Source organism: Populus trichocarpa, chromosome 6 (assembly GCF_000002775.5).
Source record: "Populus trichocarpa isolate Nisqually-1 chromosome 6, P.trichocarpa_v4.1, whole genome shotgun sequence".
In the NCBI taxonomy this organism is placed as follows: Eukaryota; Viridiplantae; Streptophyta; class Magnoliopsida; order Malpighiales; family Salicaceae; genus Populus; species Populus trichocarpa.
Window position 1 is genome coordinate 18,629,714 of NC_037290.2, and position 26,339 is coordinate 18,656,052.

At 30.7% G+C, this 26,339-nt stretch overlaps 2 protein-coding genes and 1 pseudogene across 2 annotated transcripts; 1 reads left to right on the plus strand and 2 right to left on the minus strand.

Moving 5' to 3' along the window:
• Window positions 1–10,343: 10,343 nt before the first annotated feature.
• LOC7465981 (anthocyanidin-3-O-glucoside rhamnosyltransferase) lies at window positions 10,344–11,982 on the plus strand. Its single transcript, XM_002309334.4, has one exon. The coding sequence runs from the start codon at window positions 10,366–10,368 to the stop codon at window positions 11,761–11,763; it is 1,398 nt and encodes a 465-aa protein (XP_002309370.1). The 5' UTR covers window positions 10,344–10,365; the 3' UTR covers window positions 11,764–11,982.
• A 5,024-nt stretch (window positions 11,983–17,006) lies between these two features.
• On the minus strand, window positions 17,007–18,097 carry LOC7465980 (NAC domain-containing protein 18). The gene is made up of 3 exons (XM_002308387.2): window positions 17,800–18,097; window positions 17,381–17,658; window positions 17,007–17,276 (listed from the first exon to the last, which is right to left on the minus strand). Exons 1-3 carry the CDS (start codon window positions 18,095–18,097, stop codon window positions 17,007–17,009), a joined length of 846 nt encoding a protein of 281 aa, XP_002308423.2.
• Window positions 18,098–21,884: 3,787 nt separating this feature from the next.
• LOC7485267 (AP2-like ethylene-responsive transcription factor At1g16060) lies at window positions 21,885–24,114 on the minus strand (annotated as a pseudogene).
• Window positions 24,115–26,339: the final 2,225 nt, after the last annotated feature.

A 26,339-nucleotide genomic window follows, 5' to 3' on the forward strand; every position in this document is an offset into this window, starting at 1 on the left:
AGAGAGCTTAAACACTTACCCTAAACACTTACCATTCTTCAAAAAAACCAATCAACACAAAATGAGTTCAGAAGCCTCCGTGAATTTGATGGCACCACCAGTATTTGATGGAACAAACTATCAAGTGTGGGTTGTTCGAATGGAAGCTTACCTTTATGCAAATGATCAGTGGGAAGCTGTTGAAGACACATATGAGGTTCCTCTTTTGCTTGACAATCCAACTATAGCTCAAATGAAAAATCACAAGGAGAGTAAGCAAAAGAAATCAAAGGCAAAAGCTAACTTATTTGCAGCTGTCTCGTCTTCAATCTTCACCAGAATCATGACTCTAAAGACAGCAAATGAGATATGGAACTTTCTAAAAAAGAAATATGAAGGGAATGAACGAGTGAAGGGCATGCAAGTTTTAAACCTCATCAGAGAATTTGAGATGCAAAGAATGAATGAATCAGAAACCATCAAAGGATTACTCTGACAGACTTCTTGACATTGTAAACAAAGTAAGACTTCTTGGCACTGAATTCACTGATTCTAGAATTGTTCAGAAAATTCTTGTTACTGTTCTTGAAAAATTTGAAGCTACAATATCATCAATAGAAAATTCAAAGGATGTATCAAGCATCACTTTCGCAGAGCTACTGAATGCACTGCAGACTCAAGAACATAGAAGACTCATGAGACAAGCAGGTTCTGTGGAAGGTGCTTTTTTTGCAAAATCACAGAACAACATGCAACAAAGAAACAGAAATTACAACAGCAGCAACACAACATTTCCATTGTGTTCTTACTGCAAAAAATCCAACCATCCACAGAGCAGATGCTGGTGGAGGCCGGATATAAAATGTCACAAGTGTGGTCAGCTAGGACATATTGGAAGGGTATGCAAATTTCAACAACAACAGCAGCAACAAGGAGAAGTCAAAATTGTTGTTGAACAACCTGAAGAAGAACAGCTGTTTGTAGCATCATGTTTTGTTGCCAATAACTCAACAGAGAGCTGGCTTATAGACAGTGGTTGTACCAGCCACATGACGTATGATAAAGAGCTTTTCAAAAGGCTTGACAGAACAGCCATTTCTAAAGTGAGAATTGGAAACGGGGCATATCTTGCAGTAAAGGGTAAAGGAACAGTGGCAATCAAAGGCAACACAGGTTTAAAATTAATTTCTGATGTCTTATATGTTCCTGAAATTAATCAAAATCTTTTGAGTGTTGGTCAGTTGCTTGAGAAAGGATATAAGGTGCTGTTTGAAAACAAATTTTGCTTGATTACTGATGCACAAAACAAGGAAGTATTTAAAATTCAGATGCAAAGTAAAAGCTTTGCTTTGAATTTTATAGAAGAAGAACAAGCTGCAGTACATGAAGAAAATAGCAGTACAATGCTTTGGCATAGAAGATTGGGGCATTTTCATCATACAGCTCTACTCTTTATGAAGAAGAACAATCTTGTGAAAGGCCTACCTGATTTAGAAAAAGATCTTCCATTGTGTGCAGCCTGTCAGTATGGGAAGCAGACAAGACTTCCATTTCCACACAATAAAAGCTGGAGAGCTACACAGAAACTACAGCTAGTACACACTAATGTGGGAGGACCTCTGAAAATATCATCATTAAACGGTAGTAAGTATTACATCACTTTCATTGATGATCATACAAGAATGTGCTGGATTTATTTCATGAAGTATAAATCTGAAGTTGCTGACATCTTCTGGAAGTTCAAAGCTTGGGTGGAAAAACAAAGCACACACAAAATGCAGGTGGTCAGATCAGACAATGGAACAGAATATACCTCAGAAAAATTCAACAAGTTCTGTGAAAAGGAAGGCATTGAACATCAGCTGACAACACCTTATACCCCTCAGCAAAATGGGGTTGTTGAGAGAAAAAACAGAACACTCATGGAGATGACAAGATGTTTATTACATGACAAAGGATTGCCAAAGAATTTATGGGCTGAGGCTGCAAATACAACAGTGTTTCTTTTGAACAGATTGCCAACAAAAGCTCTGCAACAGAAAACTCCATTTGAGGCATGGTATGGCTATAAACCAAAGTTGCAAAATTTAAAAACTTTCGGTTGTCTTTGCTTCTCTTACATTTCGCAGGTCAAGAGAGACAAACTTGATAAAAAGGCAGAACCTGGAATCTTTGTAGGCTACAACTTAGTCTCCAAAGCCTACAAGATTTATCTTCCACAAGACAACAAAGTGATTGTTAGCAGAAATATCTAATTCTTTGAGTCAGAAAGCTGGAACTGGGAGAAAAATAAGCTAGAATTTCAAGAGGAGAATGTTGATGTTGATGATGAATCTGTTACAAAAATCAGATTGCTTTCTAATATCTATCAGAGTTGCAATATGGCATTAATTGAACCTGCAGGTTATAAAGAAGCTGCTGCAGATCAACATTGGATGGCTGCAATGAAGGAGGAGCTTATGATGATTGAGAAGAATCAGACTTGGATACTTGTGAACAGACCTGCACATAAAAAGGCCATAGGAGTCAAATGGGTTTATAGAACCAAGTTTAATGCTGACGGTTCTATAAATAAACACAAAGCAAGACTTGTTGTCAAGGGATATGCTCAAATGTTTGGGGTGGATTTCTCTGAAACCTTTGCTCCGATTGCTAGGCTTGATACTATAAGGATGCTGCTTGCTCTTGCTGCTCAAAATGGCTGGACTATACATCAAATGGATGTCAAATCCGCCTTTTTAAATGGATATTTGGAGGAGGAAATATTTGTGGAGCAGCCTGAAGGTTTTGTTATTCAAGGAGAAGAGGAGAAAGTTTATCTGCTGAAAAAGGCTCTCTATGGTTTAAAGCAAGCACCAAGGGCTTGGTACAGCAGGATTGATGCACATTTGTTAGACTTAGGCTTTACAAAAAGTCTAAGTGAATTTACACTCTATCTCAGAAAAATCAATGATGAATTGCTTGTGGTTTCTCTTTATGTGGATGACTTACTTGTGACAGGAAGTAACATGGAGCAGATTGATGTGTTCAAAAGAGAAATGAAAAATGTCTTTGAAATGACTGACTTGGGGAAGATGACATTCTTTCTCGGCATGGAAGTTCAATAAAAGCAGAATGCAATCTTCATATGTCAGCAAAAATATGCCAAAGAGATTTTAAAGAAGTTCAACATGGAAGAGTGCAGATCAACAACAACACCAATGAATCAAAAGGAGAAATTTTGCAAAGAAGATGGAGCTGCAAAGATTGATGAAGCACTCTATAGAACCTTAATAGGATGCTTGATGTATCTTACTGCAACAAGACTGGACATTATGAATGCTACAAGTATACTTTCAAGGTATATGCATTAGAAAGTTAATGGCTGATCTGCAGATGGAGCAAAAGGAAAGCACACAAATACTTGTAGACAATCAAGCTGCAATTGCAATTGCAAAAAATCCTGTGTTTCATGGCAAAACGAAACATTTTAAACTGAAACTCTATTTCCTAAGAGAAGTTCAAAGAGAAGGTGAAATACAGCTGATCTATTGCAAAACAGAAAATCAAAATGCTGATATTCTGACCAAGCCACTTCCTCAAGCTAAGTATGAATTCTTTAGGCAGAGACTTGGAGTATGCAGCTTCAGAGCCAAAGAGGAGTGTTGAATTCATGTCTCAGAAGTTGCTGACGAAGAAGCTGTTGATGAAGAAACAGCTGATGTGGAATCTGCTGATGTGGAAGTTAATATGAGTTTTAGCTTTAATAAAACACTAGCTATTTGAATTTGTCAATTTCTGTTAGGATTGATATAATCCTTTTGTTTAGTCATTATCCTTTGAATTCTGTTACGTAACAGCAGGAGATAATGTTGCTGTTACTTGCCTTTAAAGCTTTACTTTTCAATGTTTTTCATTAAGTCTGCATGATCAATAAAACAGTGAAGTTAAACAAGAAGTCGATATTTGTTCTCTTTTGCATTTTCATTCTGTTAAAATCCAACATATAATCACGAATATCCTCAACTTACACCAGGTTGCCCATCTACTCAAAATGCAAAGACAAACAAGTTCTCCAGTTTTTCCCTCTTCTTGCGGGTTTTTTTCATCCTCAGCACCTTCCTAGTCAACAGAAGATCACAGACAGGGTCATATAGAGAATATAAAACGTTTTTCATGCCTATAAAGATAGCCAACCAAAACAGGATAAGAAAAGATACGTCTGAACCTAGTGATAAAAAACCTCTAGTGAATCCAAAAGATTTGCAGGCTCCAAATGCTGGTGGCATCTGGAAAGAAACATGAAAGAGTAACTTGTGCATGTGCATTGCCTCATCCAAGGATGGTATTCAGTAGATACTTCGATATGGAACCAACATCTCACCGTGTACATAATTGTAAAAGTTATCTCCGTATATATCTTCGAAAACATCTCTAAAACAGAAATAGGTATCTCTTACCGCGGGCCCTAGTTTGACATCATTCTTGTCAAAAACTCACAACAAACCCCAATTCACTTACCCTTCCATACCCCCTGGAAAAAAAAGGAAAGTGAGGGCCAGCCAGCAGCTGTTCCCAATTGGAAAGCCGATGGCTGAATTTACAGGGAGTCTATTCTTCTAAATGACCCTTTAAAATAGCAACTTCCCTTTACATAAAGAGTTGCACATTTCGTCAAAGTATGCAACGAATCAACAATGCAGGTAGGATAAATCACAAAATGCGGCAATGAACTAGCAAAATATATCATATCTTCAACTCAATTTTGAAGTGAATTGTTCAGATCCTATGTTTGTAGACTAGTAAAACTGTACAAACTTTGCTATGAGCTAAAATTTACATTAGAATCTCAAGTAACGTCATCAAACTATTTCAATATTCATACTCTAACGCCATCAGTTTAGCTAAAACTACTGATCACGGAATTCAGCAGTGACAATAACAAACCCAAAACGTATTTGAGAAATACCAAATACATATTTCAGACAAATTTAAGAAACTTATGATGCATATTTAAAATAGAAAAGGTAATGATCATTCACTCTTTCTCAAGAAAAATCCGAAACCAAAGCATGCATGGTGCTTTAACATGCACATATTGATGCAATTATATGAGCAAATTAATCAAGTAAATGGGATCTTACCACCAAGTATGTGTGCCAAAACTTTTCAGAGATGACGGACATGAGTTGCGCAAAGCTTGTAATGTAGATAACATCATGTAGATAGCTACAAGATATTACCACCGTCGGGAGGCAACATCTTATCACAAAAATATATTTTTTGAAGAACACGGTTGTGGTTGTGTAACACCCCCTATTGGATGGGAGTAACTTTTCAATTTTTAGTTATTACATATATCTATTTGAGTATATATAAAATATGTTTTTATTAGATTTCCATTAAATATTTGATCTTTTTTTCACGAATGAAAGAAATTATTAACGAAAGAAATTAAAGTAGGGGCACAATCAAATCTGATGCAATCTTCAACAAAGAGTATAATTTATGGTATATAAACATGTTTCCTATATAAAATTTGTTCTACCTAATCTCAACTGAGCATATTTTATCACTGAATTAGTTTCAAATTAAATCATGATTTCTAGAATTCCTTTCCTTTTAGATGATGCGAATGAAAGCAAACCAGTCTAGGCGTAACACCATTAACGAGGGAGTCATATTTTGCAAATTCATGAGAGCCCAGGATATTTACGTTTTCAACCACTAACTTATCTAAAATCAAAAAATATACAGATATATATATATATATATATATATATATATATATATATATATCTCTATCGTCAAGTCTTGAGTTTATTTCTTATAAGTTACCGGTTTGAGTTTCACAAATTTTAAGGCCACCGGAGACTTACATAGTCATTAACTTCAGAGCTTGTGGGATTAGTCGAGGTACATGCAAACTGACAGGGATACCCACATTAATAAAAAAAAATCACCACATAACTAAAAAATGTTATGCCTGACAATGAAACTAAAAAACAAAAAGGCAGCACCATTAACAAGTAAAGGTGAGCAAAAAATCAAAAAACCGAGAAAACCGGAAAAAAATAACTGAAAAAACTGAACCGTGAAAAAAAACCGATTAAACCGATTAGAATTTTTTAAAAACCGACCGGTTCGGTTTTGGTTTTATAAGCCTGAAACCAAAAAAACCGAACTGAACCCAAACCGAAAAAAAACTAAAAAAACGAGTCAAACCCGAAAAAACAGAGCCAAACCGAAAAATCCGAGCCCAATTGAAAAAACCGAGCCAAACTGGAAAATAACCGATTTTTGTTCTAAAATAACCGAATCGAAACCGGTCGGTTTGAACCAGTTTTGGTTTTTTTTTAAAAAAAACTGGTTTGATTTCTTTTTTGTTGATAAAAATTAAACTAAACTGAAAATAATAATTAACAAGGGAGTCATATTTTACAAATTTATAAGAGCCCCACGATATTTATGCTGTCAACCACCAACTTGTCTAAAATTGATATATATATATATGTTTTGCAACTATTTTTTGTTGTTTTTTTATTTATAATTTAGTCTTTTATTAATATTTAGAGTTGATAATATATTTAAAATATCTTTAATATAGTTATTCCAATATTAAAAAAATATCTCAACAACATTAAAGAACTTGATTTTGTAAGATATTATTTAAATTCTTCTTCTTGTTTTTTTTTTTATTATTATTGAGAGTTAAGGGATTAGAATTAAAGAATAGAAAAATACTGAGGTATGGAGGGGAGAAATGAATAAGACAATAATGAAAATCCAGGCAAAAAGAGAGAGAGAGAAAGATAAAAAAAAAAAAAAAAAAGAGAAAAAGAAAGGAAGGAAGAATTAAGTTCCCAAAGCCACAACGACCCTTCTATTGCCACATGCACCACTTTATAGGGAAAATGATGCCTTTATTATTACAACGACATAAACGAAGACACAAATCAAATCACAGACAAAGTTTCACACGCTACTCAAAGGTCCCACCTTTGTCAAGTTTTGGAGCGAACACTTATTTATTTATTTATTTATTTAGTCTCTCGATTTTTAAAATCTCTTCAATTCAATCTCTTATTTTTTAATTGTTTTTTTTTTAATTTTTTTTTTTAATTTCATCATTTAGATTGATTAGAAATTAAATATTATATTTTATTTCTTTTCATTAAACATTTCTATAAAATTATTATGTATCAAACAAACATCCTAACATTGAGATGATGAATGATTTTGTGATCATTTATTTTTTTAATATTTTTTAAATAAAAATAGTTTTGAAAACAACCCAAATTATTAAACTTTATTGAGTTAATGACTCGGTTAGAGGATTTAGTGGGGTAACTCAGGTTATCCCGATTCACTAGTTTGGCTAAGTATCTTTTTTTTTTTTTTTTCTAATTGAACTCAATTTTATGATCGTCTATTTTTTTTATCATATAGTTAAAAAAAAGTTAGTTTGGAGAAAAAACCATGTTACTAACTCATTTCAAAGTTCAGTATATAAATAGTAGAATAATGTTTTATTTTTTCAATGTCAGATTTGAAGCTCTTTAGTATATATACTATATGTTCATAAGAAAAAAAGTTATGTTTTTTTAATATGGAATAATAAATTTTTTTGGTTTGAATACTTCAACTTAAAAGAATAAGATAGTAACTTTTCAATGTGGGATAAAAAAACTTTTGAAATAATCTTTTAAACTTAATTATTTACAACATATATAGTCTATATTCATATGGATTGTTTCTTAATTTTTTCATATAAAATATTAAAATATCAAATATATATTTTTAAGTTTTTTGGGAGACCCGAGCCTTGACCGGGTCTGTTTCATTCAAAATTCAAGCCTACAATTGGCCCGGAGTAACCCGTAACTCTGGTGACCCGATAAAAATCTAGTAGAGACCCTTTTTTTTTTTAAATGTGTTTTTTCTCGTACCTAGAGTCCCTTTTTCATATATATATATATTTTGAGTTAGTTACTAACTCATTTCAAAGTTCACTATATAAACAGTAGAATAATGTTTTATTTTTTCAATATGGGATAAAAAAGCTTTTGAAATAGTCTTTTAAACTTAATTATGTACAACATGTATAGCTTATATCCAAATGGATTGTTTCTTAATTTTTTTCATATAAAATATTTTTTAAAATTTTTTTTGGGTGACCCGGGGCCTTGGCTGGGTCTCTTTCATTCAAAATCTAGGCCATGTATACCCTTTTTTTTTTTCAAATGTGTTTTTCTCCTACCCAGGGAGCCCTTTTTTCATATTTTTCAGTTGATTGATTAATAACTCATTTCAAAGTTCACTATATAAATACTCGAAGAATGTTTTATTTTTTCAATGTGGGATTTGAAGTCCTTTAGTATATATAGCCTATGTTCACAAGAAAAAGTTATGTGTTTTATAATGTGGGATTAAAAAAATCTTTTTGCTTTAAATATTTCAACTTAGAAGAATAAAATAATATCTTTCCAATGTGGGATAAAAAAACATTTTGAAATAATATTTTAGACCTAATTGTTTACAACATGTATAATTAACATATATCCACACGGATTGTTTTTTAATTTTTTCATATAAAATATTAAAACTCAAATATTTTTTTTCAATTTTTCCGAGTTGACCCGAGTCAACTCATGTAACCCGGGACCTGACCTCGTGGCTAGGTCAACCCCCAGGCCGGGTTTGATAACTATGGTTCTCATGAAAATATAACTTTAAAGAATGCAATTAAAAAGAAATAAAGTGATGTAACTGGTTATAAAACTAAAAACCGAAAAAAAAAGACAAAACCTCTCTTTTATTTTGTTCTGGGCTCTCTTTTAAAAATTATTGATTTTTTTGTTATGCATTTAATTTTCAGAGTGATTTTTTTTGTTCATCTATGATTTTGTTTTTATCTTTTATATAGATAAACTATGTTTTTTTAAAATAAAAAATATATATTTTTGGATGATATTTTTAATATGTGTAGCCTTACATGTTATTCCTTTTTTTATATATATTTTATTCAATTAATTTAATATTTTATTTTTCAAGATTCAATATCTTGATCTACATTTGTCTCTTGTTTTTTCAAGTTTTGTTTTTAAGTGTCATTAATAAGTTTTTATTGATTTATTAATGCACATAATTCTTAGTTTATTTGATTACATGTGTGCACAAACATTTTAATTTGTTATATTTTTTGAACTACCAAAATGTATTGAAAAAACCTGCATTGATAAATAAAAATATTTGACCAGCGATTGAGCACGGGTCACATAGCTATTGGGTTTGGCTTTTAGCTAGACCCAAATATATCTAATTTTATTTTTTTTTTTTTTAGATTTTTTTTTTTTTTTTCATACAGTAAATAGAAAATGAATTGATGAGACTTTTTTATATTGTATAAAAGTTGGGTGATGATAATGTTTTTCATTTAAAGTTGGGTTGGTTGAATTTTTTTTCTTTTAGCGTTGGGTCCTATTGCCTAGAAAGATTTAATAGCATTGGGTTCTGATATCAGCAGGACGCAATAGAGTTGAGTTCTTGTCAAACCCAAAACACTTAATATATTTTTTTATTTTTTATATATATTTTTTTACATTTTATATTTTTTTTTATTATTGATCACCGCAGTGAACTGCCAACATTACACCACATAACGTGGTGACACTGTACATTACCACAGTGGGCTGCACCACCTCTTCCCCTGACAATAACAATCAATGCATGCAGAAAGGTACCGAACCTGTTTGGGTTGTCTTGGACCACGAACTAAACGGTGGTTGGAGCTGGGGTCTCGCGTTTAATGGTGGCTGGCAGAGACTAGTGGTTGTTGGGTTCCATTAACTTTTCTAGGGGTGTTTGTGTTTGGGAGCACATTCATACGTGCTTTATAAAAATTTTAATTTTTTTAATTTAATTTTTTAATATCATTTTAATTTACTTATATTAAAAAATTAAAAAAATAAAATATATTATTTTAATATATTTTTAAAAAATACTTTTAAAAATAATATCTGCAAGCTCTCTACCTTGTAAACAAAGCGAACCACCAAAGAATGCACAAGACCGACCCATGGCTATTGTTGAATGGTAAATGGTCACTGGTCCTTCGGTTTTTAATAACAGGATCCAGCTGATAAAAAAAACTAAAATTTTATTTTATAGGTAACTTGATTGAAGATGGCAGTGAATTAGAAATGTATTAAAATAATTTTTTTTATTTTAAAAAATTATTTTTAATATTAATATAATTTAAAAATATATAAAAAAATTATTTTAAATAAAAACAAAAAAAAATTAAAATTTAAAAAAAGAAACAATTCTCAAGCACACCCTGAGTTTATATATAAAGACTGTATTGGACATCGAAAACCAAAAAAGAAGAACAACACCTAAAAAACCATGTCTAGTGAATCATCATCCGAGCTTCATGTTGTGATGTTTCCATTCTTTGCATTTGGTCACATATGCCCATTTGTGCAACTCTCTAACAAGCTTTCCCTCCATGGAGTTCGAATCTCTTTCTTGTCAGCTCCTGGTAACATTGCACGCATCAAGTCCTCTCTTCTTGCCACTCCCACCACCCAAATCATCTCTCTTCCAATCCCTGTGGTTGAGGGCCTCCCTCCGGGGCATAACAGCACCGCAGAGACAACACCGGCTGTGGCTGGTCTCCTCAAGAAAGCTCTAGACCTCATGCAGCCTCAAATCAAGACCATATTGGCAGAACTCAAACCCCATTTTGTGTTCTTCGATCTCTTACAGCACTGGCTTCCAAAGCTAGCTTCCCAGATTGGCATTAAAACAATAAGCTACACTGTTTTCTCTGCCACTTCAACTTCATACCTTACTGTCCCTGCCAGAATAGGTGAAGAAGGAGAAAGCCCCTCGATTGGGGATCTCATGAAACCTCCAAATGGGTATCCTTCATCATCCATTACTTCTGTAAAAGCCTTTCAGGCTCGAGACTTCTCGATTGTATATAAGAGCTTTGATGGTGGTCCTACTATATGCGATAGAGCTGTCGGTAGTCGTCTTGGTTGCACTGCAATGCTCTTGAAGACATGTCAAGAAATGGAAGGACCGTACGTGGATTTTATAAAAACACAGTTTAAAAAACCTGTACTTTTAACTGGTCCTCTAGTCCCTGATCCACCTTCTGGAGTACTCGATGAGAAATGGGCTAATTGGTTGGGTCAATTTCCTGCCAAATCTGTGATTTTTTGCTCATTTGGCAGCGAAACATTCTTGAACCATGACCAAATAAAAGAGCTTGTTCTTGGTTTGGAACTCACTGGTTTACCATTTTTCCTTGTTTTGAACTTTCCTGCAGAGCTCGACAGCCAAACCGAGTTAAACCAGGCTTTACCATCGAGTTTCTTAGAGAGGGTCAAGGGGAGAGGAGTTCTGCACACAGGATGGGTTCAGCAACAGCTTATACTCGCACATAGTAGTGTAGGGTGTTATGTCTGTCACTCAGGGTTTAGCTCTCTGATTGAAGCATTGGTGAATGACTGTCAATTGGCCATGCTACCACTGAAGGGTGACCAGTTCTTGAACACCAAGCTCATAGCTGGAGACCTGAAGGCTGGGGTGGAGATAAATAGGAGAGATGAGGATGGGTATTTTGGAAAGGATGATATTTGTGAAGCTGTCAAAACTGTCATGCTGGATGTAGACAAGGAGCCTGGCAAGTCTATGAGGGAAAATCACAAAAAATGGAGGGAATTTCTGTTGAACGCACAGATTCAGAACCAGTACATTGTAGAGTTGATTGAGGAACTGAAAGCCATGGCTTAGAATCGTATTTGTCGATCATGCTACATATTCAAGCATCTATTGAGTCCGCTTGCAGTCTGTCTCTCCTTTAATTTGTAGCCACACCGTACTGCCCTCCTTTTTCTAAAGGAAAAAAATAATTTCTTGTTGCAGCACCTGCTTTTAGATGGATTTCTCTTGAAAAAAATAATAAAAAAAGGAGATATATTAATGACGATGAACTTCTTTTTCGAGTCCTCAGTATGATTTGCACTGCTCCTTTTGGCATTTTTGGACTTTCAGTATTTTTTTTCCCTTTTTGAAAATAGACTGAAATGAAGTGGTTATTGAAGTTTAACATGTTATTAGTTAAAATTATTAAAAAAAAATCATTATATCACCTCTTTATCAACATTACATCATCTCTATCGTTTCATCACCTCTTCAAAAACAATGCCAGGAAAATGTTTAATACTGCTGTTATGCATCAACTACCACCATTGTTTTGAACATCATTGTCATTATTATCACCTTCACTTTAAATGATCTATCAAAATCTATCAAGAGAAAATAATTCAGTTTCAGGAAAATGTTTTCTAAAATATATTTTTACAAAACAAAGGCACCTTATTTGCACACACAAATTAAAGAGATGGAAATTCTAAAAAATCTAAAATTAGATTAAAAACAAAAAACTAGGGCTAGGTATTGCAGCACATTGCTCTATGAATGGCACTGTGCATTTTTCAATAATTTATTTTGATTCTTTTATGTGATTTTTTATTAGGGTGCCGTTTAAATAAAATACTTAACATAATGTTTAAATTATTATTCAATTCTTTCATAGTTCTTAAATAATATTACATGTTTTTACAGGAATGTTCATAATTTTGTTTTCAATGAAAATGAATATTTTTGTGTTATTTTTAATAGAATTTTTACATTATTTTATAACATTAATTAAGTTTTTTTTATTTTTTTTTTACTTTCAATCACATATAAAATATTAAGACATTATTTTAATATTTTTTTATTAAAACTTGCTTTTGAGATCATGATAGTTTATTTATCTATAAAATAGTGCTTTCAATTAAAAAACTTGCGTTTGTTAAAACAATAAAGATATGCATTAATAAGGCAATGTAGTTTAGATTGAAAAAATATATTTTTCTATCTATTTCAAATGATTAAATTTTTTAACAAATTTCTATTTTAATTCTCGTTGCTTTTTATTAAAAAAAATGTGTTTCTAATGAAAATCATGTTATTTTTTTTAATATAATATTAGGCCTTTTATGATCATATCATTGATTTCTTTTATGAATAATTATGTGTTAGCATGATATGCATAATTCTTGAAATGATTTTGTTATTAATATTATATGAGACTAATATATCTATTTTTTTAGTTTTTATTATTAATTTTTATATGATTTAAAAAAAATTGTTGTTCTGATTTTTTTTTATGTACGTGCGTAAAAATGATATATTCTCAAATTTTTAAGTTTTTATTATCGTAATAAGTCTTTGCTTAAACCAAAATGCTTCTCATAAACAAAATATGCTTTCATAAAAATAAAAATGAAATGCATGAATGGAAAAATTAGGGTTTTGATAAAAAAAAATATACAATTTTTCCTTTTTAGTTACAATCATTGTAGTTTTATCAAACTTTTTTTTAATGTTGTTGGTTTTTATTCAATGAACTATATATGTTGCTAATAAAAACTATTATGTTGTAAAAAACATTACATGAATGAAAAAAGACAATCTTAATGAAACTATTTCTCTATTGTATGATCTACAAATGTCTAATTTTATTATTGTAATATTAAATAAAAAAATATTAAAAAAAAAACTTATTAAAAGATTCCAAAAATCCATTAAAAATATATAGTCATTTCAATTATTTTATAAAAATATATTAAATAAGCACTGCAATTTTTTTTTTAAAAAAAAGTCAAATAAGATTTTATGTAATTGACCAAATTTTGATGCATTTTCTAAGTTGATTCCGTTGCATCAAATTAATTTTAATTTAATTTAATTTAATTTAAAATCTAGCACAAGACAAATATGTTGGCCACCGACACCGTATTGACTCGTAGAGCTGGGCAAGTATACTAATACTAGTAAAAGGTTACCCATGAAAACGCACAAAGCAACAAACTAGTTAATACTATTTTACAATATACAGAATTATTTTAAAAATCAGGTTCAATACGTTTATGAACTTAAACTTGCATCTAACAATCAAAGAATCTAAAGATTAAATGCAATATATATACCCATTGCTAAATATGCGTAATTCTTCAAATAATAACTTAAAAATAAAATAACTTAAAGAATTAACTAAACTATTATTTACAAGAATTAGTTTAGGAGGGGAAAATCAATGTTCCCCTCCTCACATGTTACTGTTCAATGAACAATAACATGTTTTTTTTTTTTCATTTTTCCTTTTTTTCCCTAATTCCTTTTTTCCTTTTTCTTTTTGATTTTTTGCTTTTGCTTTTTTTTTGTTCTCTTTAATTTTCATATTTTTGGATTTATTGAGAATTAGACTTTATTATTTATTTTGATTTTCTTTATATGAGGATATCATGGTCTTGAAAAATCATCCCGACATTGGGTTAGTACTCGATTTTTTTAGCATCTATTATTTAATCATATTATTAAATAAAAAATGATTATGGAAAAAACATAATTATTGAGAATTAGATTTCATGATTTATTTTGATTTACTTTTTATGAAATTATCATGGTTTTAGAAAAATATCTCAGTATTGAGTTGATGCTCAATTTTGCAAGCGTCTATTTTTTATCACATAATTAATTTAAATATTTTTTTAAACTAAAGTTATTAAACTCAATGGAGTTTATAACTGAGATCACGAGTTTGGTTAGTTAACGTAGGTAAAATCAAGTTTAGTTTATCCAATGTGTCACCGTCTCAATATTTTTTTTTAAGAAAAGATGTCATCTTGAAAATATTTTTAAATCCAAACTATGTTTTTACCAATTCTCCGAATTTACTTTAACTCGTCAAGTTTATTAGAAGACGTAAGGGCAATTCTTATATAATTTAATTTGAAACTCAAGCTAGAAAAATAATATAGTTAAAAGGTTTCAAGTTTGACCCGCTGAGTTAGGTTTAATAACAATATCAAAAAATTTTCCTTAATCTAGACATAACTATTTTACATGTAAAAATTTCTTGGTCCCACCATAAACATAGTGCATTTAATTATCTAGTTACAATCCATTAGTTAAAGGTTCAAATCCCATTAATATCTTAGATCGACATTAATATTTACTTTTCACACCATTTAATATTTATAATCAATTTATTGACAATTTGAATTTATTATAATTTCTTATATAATTATTAACAAAAACTTTATAAGTGTGGTGTTTTCACTTTAACATGTATTGTAGTACATGAGAGAAAGCACTATGAATTGTAATAATGTTTTTTTTTATATTTTTAATTTTTTTAGTTCGGTCATTGAACTTTTTCTTTTTTAATTTTATTATTCCACAATGCATTAAATGAAAATTAAATTTTATAATTTATTTTTATTTATTTTATATTGAATTATCACGATGTAAAAAAAAAAATTCCCAATATGATATTAAAATTAGGCTTTTCTAAGACCAAGAGGACGGAGCCCAATTTTCCTGTAACGTAAGGTGGTTTAAGCTGAACTAGGAAGTGACATGTCATCTGCACTTGCAGATGATGATCCACCTGTTTATTTTTTTAAAAAATTAGACGAACTTATTGTCTACTCATTTCAGGTACAAGAAAAGATGAAGTTAATGGGCTAGCTTTGGGCTTGCCCTAGCAGCCACCACTTGCCCTTATTTTTTAAGGTATAGGCGTGTTGGCCCATCTACGCCAAGTGCCTTAATGTTTTTTAGTTTTTTTTTTTTAAAATTTAAATTCATTAAAATAAATTTATTATAGATTTTTATCAACATTGTTTTATTAAATTTCATTCAATGTTTGATTTGTTTTCAAATTTGGTTATAATATTCTTTTAATAACACTTACAAATGCTCTTTTTATATAGCCCTTTGCAATGATTTTTTCTTCTTAAATTTTATTTGTTCACTTTCTTGCACGATACCAATTTTTATATATTATCATATATATAATTAAATTCAATTAAGTTCATGGCTCAGGTTATGGTTTTGACGAGCTAAATTAATCCGAGTCAATCCAAAATATTATTATCTTCATATATATATAAAAATAACGGGTTAAGTGACGATATCTTGAAACTTATTTCTTGAAATCAAATCGGATTTTAACCAGTTTGCATTTGAACCTGCTATATTATAGCAGACTGAGTCACCTCAAGTTAGTTCTCATCCGATCTAATTTCAAACCCAAGTCAATCAAGGAGCAAATCTCTTTGGATATGTGTTTTGATTCCTTATTTTTATTAAACTAGGTTTTTTTTTTTGTAGAAATAAAAAATATTACTAAGAAAAGGAAGGATTATACTAGAAAATTATTTTAGTTCAATAGTATTTAAATTATTACTCTTTTAATAAAAAAATATTTATAATTAAATAAAAAAATTAAATATCTGAATTTATATATATTTCTCAGTCTCCTAACTTAATCTTCTGTTAGGATTCACAACTTTTTTGTTTTTAATATTTATCAAGCCGGGTTGAGAAGGAAGAGAGAAAACTTCCTCATTTTAGAAGGCTATATTAACGGAGCCTGTTAAGGTCGAGGGCCGAGGAGGCTCGCTACCATGCTAACCCCTTTCCTTGGCTAATTAACTTGATTTTGCTTGTTTCGTGTCTGGTATGACGCATTTAATCCTCGAGTAATTTTATTAAATGTACAATCTATATTATTAAACATTAAAAAAAATACTTTGATATGAGCTAGAACGGAGCCTGAACTAATTAGCTAGTAAAATAAAATATCATTAATATGGGTATAAGACATTATATGAACTAAAGTTCCAGTAGTATGTAACAAGTACTTGTGTGGTTATATTATGATCATTAAAATTGTAAAATTAATTCTCAAAGTGCGTTAAAATTTTGACTATAAAATTTCTTTGCTGTTGTTTTCATCACCAACATTTAATAAAGAATTAAGAACAAAATAAATATAAAGATACTTAATAACAAAAGGATATTTTTTTCGTAAGAAAAAGATTCATATTCAAAGGGATTCTAATTCAACGAAGAAAAGAACTTATATACAGAAAACTTTACATCAAATGGAAATACTTATTGGAGAAGAATATGCTGATCTAGGAAAAATTTGTGATTGAATTACTATTTGAAGTTGAAGTCCCACCAATATCTTGAGCATATTTACGCTTTCTATGGCTCGGCTCCATGGAATGGTTTTCCTTGTTATCGGACAGAACTTGATCGTGGCAACGTTTTGGTTCTGAGTTAAATTCATCAAAACCTATAGTGTGTGCCACATAATCATGTGACCATCTGTTTTTATTGGTAGCAGTATCCAGTCTATCCTCTTTGGACCTATAAACCACTGCTAGCACACAGTGGTCCAACTGTGTTATTTCCAAAAGAAAAGCAAGTAATTGTCAGCATGCTAAACACAAGACCCTGTTTTTTTTTTTTTATAAAAAAAAACCAAGCAAAACATTTTACAGACCATGCCTTCATTTTCAATGGTTTGTGTGGGAGGATCTACAAGCCTGAATTCATACATAAGCCAACGTGTCTTCCTTTTATCCTTATCGAAGAAGACAAGAGATGACCTGGTACCAATTGTTTGTCCATCGTTATTTTCGATAATGGGAATGGGAGATGAATTCATCTTCCAATGTCCATTCGGGGTGTTTCGTTTACCCTTCCTCGCTCCATTTATATGGAGTTTGTAAATAGGAGTAAAAATATACATCCTGCCATTACAATGGCGATGCACTTTATCTGTTCATTAAAAAACTAACTCACACTATTAGCGCAAATCAAATAATCTTCTCTCTCTCAATATATATTTCTTTAACTATGAACTTGTTTATTGAAAGAAAATCTTTGTTTATTCAAAGAAAAACATGAAGCGTGACCTACCTTGTGGTAAGTTTTGAGGATCATATTTATAGAGATCAAAGTCACCAAAAATACCTTCACAAATTGCACCACCACCATATTTTCTTGCACGTAAATAATAATCAAGCAATTCTATGTCACTAGGGTTAAATCTCCAACCAACTGGTCCAAACTTGAACCAATCCATCCAATTGGCTGATGTAGATAAGCTTCTAAACGCTTCCCTTACTTGATCGTGACGCCTCGGTTCACCATCACTTTGCATCGCACGATCTACATCCCAGTTCTTCTCTGAGGTTTCTGAGATTGGTGTGCTCATCAAACTCTTGTCCGCCGTTTTTTGTTCTTTGAGGTTGTCCCTTCGATGTTTTTTTCTCCAGAAGAAAAGAGGAAAGGAAAGTTTAACCTCTAGTGATTCGGAAAGGTTTAGGGCGTAAGTGTATTTATAGTAGAGTGGGAGACAATGTTTCACCGGGTCTTTCAAACCCTACTTCGTAAAGGATTTTGTAGCATATATAATTCATCACTAATGCTATTTCTTGAGATATTCACAAACACAAATAAACAATTAGATTAATAAATCCAGTAGAAGGTTTTAAAATTATTTATTAAAACTATTAGATTATGTATCTATGCCTCTTAAATCTTCCTAAAATTATTTATTTATTAAAACTTAGTCCTTATAGTTTAATGAAAGTAGTTAATTAGCCTTTTTAGTGTTAGACATATATTTAATCCCTCTGTTTAAAATCCGATCAAGTTCAACTTACTATGTCCCTCAGCCAATTACATCTTCTTTTTTAATATTTTAATTAAAACAAAATACGCGTGCGCACGCATATATATATATATATATATATATATATATATATATATATATATATATATATATATATAAAAGATAGGGAGATTTTATTAGGAAAGTTGGTATCTTTTTCGAAACAAAAGGATAATAAATTGAGAATGTGGTCAAAAAATTATTTATAATCAATTAGTAAAATATTATTGGCTCACCCTACACCATAGGTCATATCAATTTTTTTTAACGTCCAAAAAATATTCATGTATTGCTAATGTTTTTCTAGCAAAAGAATTAAATAATGTAGAGGTTGACTTGATATGATCTGATTGACTTAATGAGTATAACCTGGGTTAAAAAAAGTAGTTTGATTAAAACATAATAGTTCAAGACGATATCTTCTTAAAAAAATTAAGAAGAAAATATATTAGATCGACCCGGGCTAACCTGAGTTAACTTGTTAAATCTGCAACCCTAATCATGAGACCATGATAACCAAACAAAAAGAAATTTGAAACCCAATTCTCAATCAAATCAATGTTGAAAGATGAAATTAAAAAGAAAATCAATTAAAAAAAATAACTATGGCCAACCCAGATTAACCTTCCAAAACCGCAACCTAGATCATGAGACTGAGATAACACTATAGAAAGTAAATAAAAATAAATTATGAAACTCAATTCTCAATTAATCAAATGTTGAAGGTTGAAATTAAAAACAAATCATTTAAAAAAGTCACAAAAACAACCTGAATTGAATCGGTTTAATACATCAAACTCATGATCCGGGTTATGAGACCGGAATACCTCACAGAAAGCAAATTAAAAAATAACCCGAGTCAACCCGAGTTAACCTATCATACCCTCAAGTTTGAGATGGGGGATCAAGTATACCTAAAGATCACACATTGAAAGCATATTATATGGTTTGGAAATGAAAGGTGTGTCAGCTCTTATGTATATCCGTCCTTTAAGATAGTTCAAATATTAGGTGCAGTTACATATAGATTGACCTTACCACTGTCCTTGTCAAGGATACATGACGTATTATATGTATAATTACTTAGAAAGGCTCAGATGGATGTAGATACTACCCCAAGTTCCACTAGAACTTAAGGAATATTTGACCTTGGAAGCACAACCATTTAGAATTTTGGAATGGAGTGAGAAGGAACTAAGAAATAATAGGATTCTAATGGTAAAGACACATTAGAAAAGCTCTCAATTTGAGGAGGTAACTATATGTATATATAGTTAGATGAAACTACTGGTATAAAGTTATATCGGGATTTATGAAAGGTTACCTGAAATAAAAGAAGTAATGGAATAAGAAAGGGTAAATAAGTAATTAATTAAAAAAATTTCACCTCTCTCTCACCTGTTAAGCCGACGGTATAGCAAGAGAAGGATCGAGAGACAAAAAAGTTTTCTTTCTTTCTTCCTTTCCTCCACCATTGAAGGGTAAGAGAAGTGTAAAAGGAGTGAAAATAGAGAGTTTTGAGAGAGAAGAACACACCCATACCAAAATCAAGAGAGATTAAAGAGGGGGGAGATTGGGTTAGAGTGAAAAAGTGAAGAAAGATACGGAAAAAGAGAGAAGTCTTGAGAAATTTCAACTAATTAATTTTTGAAATACATTTTGAAACCAAGCAAGATGTTTGGAACTTCTCTATATCAATTTAAACAAAAATTAATTGACTTTCAGAAAACTTTAGCAAAAAATGAATTAGAGTTTTTAAAATAAAAATTGGGGAAAAAGGGATTTCTTAGAAATTAAGTTTCTAGAATTATTGCAGGTTGTTATAGGAGTAAAATCATGGAAAAATAATGAAGAAAAATGATAGATAGAAAGAACAATAGGGCTGACCACATAGAGAATAAAAAGGGAAAATTATGCATTTATGATATTGTTCATTGATTGTGTTATAAATATGTGTATGATGATTTTAATTGAGTTGAATTAATCAAATGATGAAATGTTAAGTAATTGAATGATTGGGCTTATTAATTAGGATGACATTAAAAAAAATTATAGAATTTTTAAATTGTATAGAATTATGTAAAACTGACATGGTTGACATGAGATGGATTGGAATTTTTCAAATAATGGATAATAAAAATAAATAATCATAGGGTAATGAGGAATGTTAGTGTCAACCTAAGTGAAAAAAATGGGAAAGAATTTGAAAGTTTAGGAACTTGTTGACAAATTATAATGTGAAAATATATATGAATGAATCATTACTCATCAGGAAACCAAAGAATGATAAAAATGGTTTCCATCATATAAGCACATCCTCATGTTTTTCTCCTTTATTTATTCTTTTTTTTTTCATGTTGGATAAATCTTTGGTAACAATCTGGTTCCAGATTTTGTTACTGAACGAGTATAGATATGATAAGCAAACTTTTCAACATGACTAATTAAGAACAGATGAGAAGCAATTTTGTCAAAGTGATTGAATTCCAAACTTATATCATATGGATATTACCACTTTAATTTTTCCCTTTCAAAGGAATCGGTGCAGCAGCTTAAGACACTGTTTGTTTTTGCATTTCAAAACGTTTTTGAAAAAAAATTAATTTTTTTTAATTTTTTATTTACTTCAAATTAATATTTTTTTTGTGTTTTTAAATTATTTTGTTGTGCTGATATTAAAAATAATTTTAAAAAATAAAAAAATTATTATTTTGATATATTTCTGAGTGAAAAATACTTTAAAAAACAACCACAATCATATTCTTAAACCGGCTAAGTAACCAATGAGGGAAGATACCAGTGAATGAAGAAGGCAACAGATATATACAGTAAGTGGTTATATGATATATGCCACCATATTTAGAAAAACTAAATTGAAAAAAGTATATTCACAAAAAATAAATAACTGCTAGGTACATTTATTCAATATGTAGACTTTTTATTGCTGAACAAAATGAAAATTACATCTGTTTCATGGACTTTTTAACGATAGAAAATGATACATCTTATTCATACAAAAAAAAAAAAAAACAAAATTGATGATAAATCTATTGTTTATTTGCCCCTAATTATCGCTCTACAAACAAATGAACCAAATAATAAATAGCCCATTAGCAATATCTGAAATCAGATTTCCAAGCTATCAATATCTTCTCCTCGTTCTACAAATTTTCTTATTCAAGGAAATCTCAACCCTAAAGAGCTGCCAACCAAGTGATCTGGGAGAATCAAAGACCAAATGATCTCGTATTCACAAAGAACCTTCTAATTTAATATTATATAGAATGAATATACTAACAAATTAAATCACCTGAATTAATCCCTATGTTTAGAAATCGGAGTGAAACATGGGTGGCATAAACGAGTTGTAGTCACCGAAAATCATATCATCTCCTTGATCTCCATAGCTACTTGAATATTGGCACTCAAAATATGTTTGTACGTCTTCAGGGAAGCTACACGGTGTCAGTTCTAAGTCTGACGATGAGGTTGGTGGGCAGTCTGTCACTGCTGTCATTTCCATCATTTCCTTGAACTTGGATGATTGAAGTAAGAGCCCTAGGGCTGATGTGGGATTCGCAGCAGCTGGCCTTAGTGGAATTAATGTAGTTTCACTAGGTTGGTAGGTTTGTTCGTTGTGAAGGAATGGTGGTCCGAGTTCTTGATTAGGGTTACGATGAGTTGAGTTATCAGTGCCTATGATCATAGGGTTAGGAAGATTCAGATCATTGCTGCCGTTACTGTTATTTTGATTGGGTTTCAGCCACTTGATGTACCGGCTAAGATCAGCGTTCAGGCCCCGGTGCTCTATACCATATGCGGCCGCAGCTTCTTCTTGAGTAGCTGCGAGAACTCAATGAGATCAATTGATTGAAGTTAGGATCAATCCGTTTTGCGTCATGTAAGGTAAGAATTAGGTTACAATAAGTGTTGGTGGATGGTTTTGCAATAAAAAAATAGCTTTGATTAATGTCAGGATTGATTTTGCATGTAAGAGTATGGTTGGAATTAAAGAAATCTCATAAGTAAAAAACTTCATGGAGAAATTGTTAAAGAACTAATTCAACACAATAATTTAAGCTAATAGGTAAAGTTCTAATTTATATTATTATCTAACATACCCTTCCAAGTAACTTTTATAGATTTATATTATCTTATGCTTAAATTTTATTAAATAAATAGGCTGATTATTTGGTTTTCAAAACTCTGATACCATATTAAAGAATCAATTTAACCTAATAATTTAAATTATTAGATGAGATTCTAAAATATCATTTATATTATTCTCTAATAGAAATTACCATATGTCCCAGGATACAAGTACTTGTTGCCAAACACTCTGCCAATCCGAGCTTCCCAACCTCCATTGTGATGATGCCTGAAATTGAAGTTAATTCAAATTTAAAAATTGAAGTTATAAAGTGTATATAATTGAAGAACAAGGTTTCCGTACGTAGAGTACCTAGAAACTCCTCGATATTTTGGAACCCCACGACTGCTTTTCCTATAAATTTGATTGTCAAAATGAATCAATTTGCAGTATAAATTAATTCATCAATTTAGCAATTCCTTATGCAGGGATTCATTTCCACAACCATTGATGCAAGAAGCTTAATTACCTTCTCAATGATCCGATGTACTCTTCTCTAGACCTACCCTCCATTTCTTTCAGCTGGTTTTGGTATGTCGATAACTACCATTAATAAGAAGAAGAAGAAGAAGAAGAAACAGCAAATTCCTTCGTTAATTCTACATCCTGAAGACTATAGAGCTAAATCATCCAAATATTTTTTTCTCATATCAATGAAATACTGATATAAAATTACCGGAAAATTAAGGATTGTCTCAGGACCCCAGTATTTCAATGCCGCTAAGTCATAGGCATGTGCTGCAACTTCTTCGTCATCATAGGCACCTGATCAATAGCAGTCATCACAAAAGCCATAGAACTACCACTCGATCTCAAATTTCTTTTTTTCCAATTCTTATATAACTCTCCATTGGTTTTATAAAGAAAATGCATGGATTAAACATGTACACGTACCAAGGTAGACTGCATTATCCAAGCATGGTCAAAAATCCACCAGCCAGAGCCACGAAAAGACAACGAAAAGTTCACATTAATACAATAAATTGTTCCATGATCATTTATATTGAGCTACAACTTGAAAAAAAAAAAAAAAACTAAAGCTAATGTAGGTGGTGAAATGAACCTTGTCGTCCTTTCTTGTTTTGTGATTCATTCCAGCAATTCTTATCCCACAAATGAGCTTCATATCGGCCGGTCCATCGATGCCTGAAACAATAAGTTATACAATGGTATCATTTTAGTACTAAGGAAAAAGGAAGACAAATTAAGAAGGAAATTAAAAAAATTGATCAAGCAAATGAAGGCAAATGATTGATGACCTAGTAACACCACGATAAATGGAGCTACGTTGAGGAGGAGAGTCTCTTGGCACACTTCTCCTTGTTCGTTTCACCTTGGTAACACCATTAGTCGTATTATTTCTGTTAATTGCTGTGTTTTTTGTGTTCTGCTGTGATAATTTCGCCATGAAACTGAGCTGTACGTTCAATATAGCTAGTAGCTAGAATAATGTGAGATAAAAACTGAGAGATATGACGACCGAGTCCTCCAATGAGGAGGCTTTAAAAGGAATGATAGGGGAGAATAGGGTTATAGAAGTGTGTGCTGTCATAGAAGAAATGGCCGGCTAGTGAGCGAACTGCTATGGAGGCCGTCTTCAACCGGCTCTTGTGGTTTTTCTCTCTTGTTTCTTACCTATATTTCTATGTGCTGTTTCAATCAGATTGGCAAATCGAAGCTTTTCGCTCAGTAATTTGTTGGTTAATCCACTTTTCAGCTATTGTTTTTTTTTTTTTTCTGTTTGATAATACACTAATATTTAATAATAATATACTTTGCAATATGTTGATGTAATTATGTTTAATATGATTGGTTTAGATGGTGAAGAGAGGGCTTATTAGGATAAAAACAATGTCATTCTTCCGCTCACTACAATAAAATTAGTTTTTATTTGCATTTGTCTAAAAACTTGCTCAAATGAATGCTACAATAATTATAAACTAGTTTTAAAACCCGTGTAACGTTGCGAGTGTAATTCCAAATTAAAATTTAAAATTATAGAAAAATGTATCAATATAACTAATTGATAAATATTAATTATATTTAATAAATATAGTTGAATATAGTTGAATTGATTAGTTGTAAAAGAGTTCTTAGAATGTTATTTAGATGACTATGCAAATATTTAATATACTCACTTTGCTTTAGAATTTATGTCTTTTTTTATTATTTTAGAAGTTATTTTTTCTCATCAAGAACAAATTATTTTTTTACATACATAATCATCAAAATATAGTTTATTCATATCAAATATATAAAAAATACAAATATAAATTACAATAATCTCTTTGAAACATTATAAAAATACAGATAATTAAAAAATGATAACTACTATTTAAAAAAAACAAAACAATTTTTTTTTAAAATAAGATAGTTAAAGCATTAATTTAAATTGAAAAAAATAATTAATATAAACTAAATCACACATACAAAAGAGGAAGGATGACATTAATTAAAGTTTTTGCAAAATACACATGTTGCTTGTACATCTAGGTGCACAAATTGTATAGTATCATAAATAGTTATTTTGAGTATTATCTAACTATTAGAAAAGTTGATTAATAAATACAAATCTTTAAATCTATTTTTTGTAATAAGATATACTATAAGAATGATAAGTCGATTTGAAATCTTACTATTAATATTTTGACCTAAATAATAATCTTTGTTGATAAAAACAGTATTAGGATCAAACTCTTGAGAATGACAAATCCACATTTTGATGAATATAATTGATCAAAAATTATGAGAAAAAAGTAGAATCAATATGTAGATTCTATTTAACAAATAACAAAAGGGTTTTTCCTTTATTTTTCAAGAAAGATAGGGTTTTTACCCATTTACATATAAATAAAAAAATTCATTAAATTTATCAAACTAACTTCTCTTTGATGTATTCTTTCATCAAGATCTAATTGATGGATTGTAAAATATATTCTTAATAAAATAATATATTAATAATATTTTAAACTAATTATTTTTTATATGTAAATTTAAATCGATGAAAAACCAAGTAAAAAAATAAAAATAAATCAAGCATGTGGGTCAGGCTTGAATTAAAAAGTTGAGGCATGCTCATGCTTTTTAGTTTTTATCTAAGGAGCATATGACAACTTTTTTTTTTAATTATGTAGGCAATATGTCGCTTGCTTTGCCCAAAATCAGATCACCAATGTGGTAGCCAAAAAACAAGGTATAATGAATTTTTCTTTCTCTAAATTTTTTTTTTCCAACCCATTTTCATTCAAAAACACCTCCAAAACATCATAAAAACCAATAAAAACCATCCAACATCTCGCAATATATAAAACCCAAAATGACTTAGAAAAATGAAAATAAAATGAATTCCTATAATAAAAACCAAACCTGATTTGCCTATCTCGCCATGTTTAGAAGAGAAAATCACCACCTTCAAACTTTTTTCTTCGAATGAAACTTTTAAACACCAATATTGGATATTTTTGTTGTCAAAATCGCAACAACCGATAACTTCTCTCTGTTCTGTTATTTTTCAATAAGTTTTTCTTTCCTCTCGTTTACCTAGAAACTGAAAAGTAAACAAAATGAATTTTTGGATAGAAATAAAAATTATCGTGAATTTGGGATGAGACATATTTTCTCCATGTTTTATAT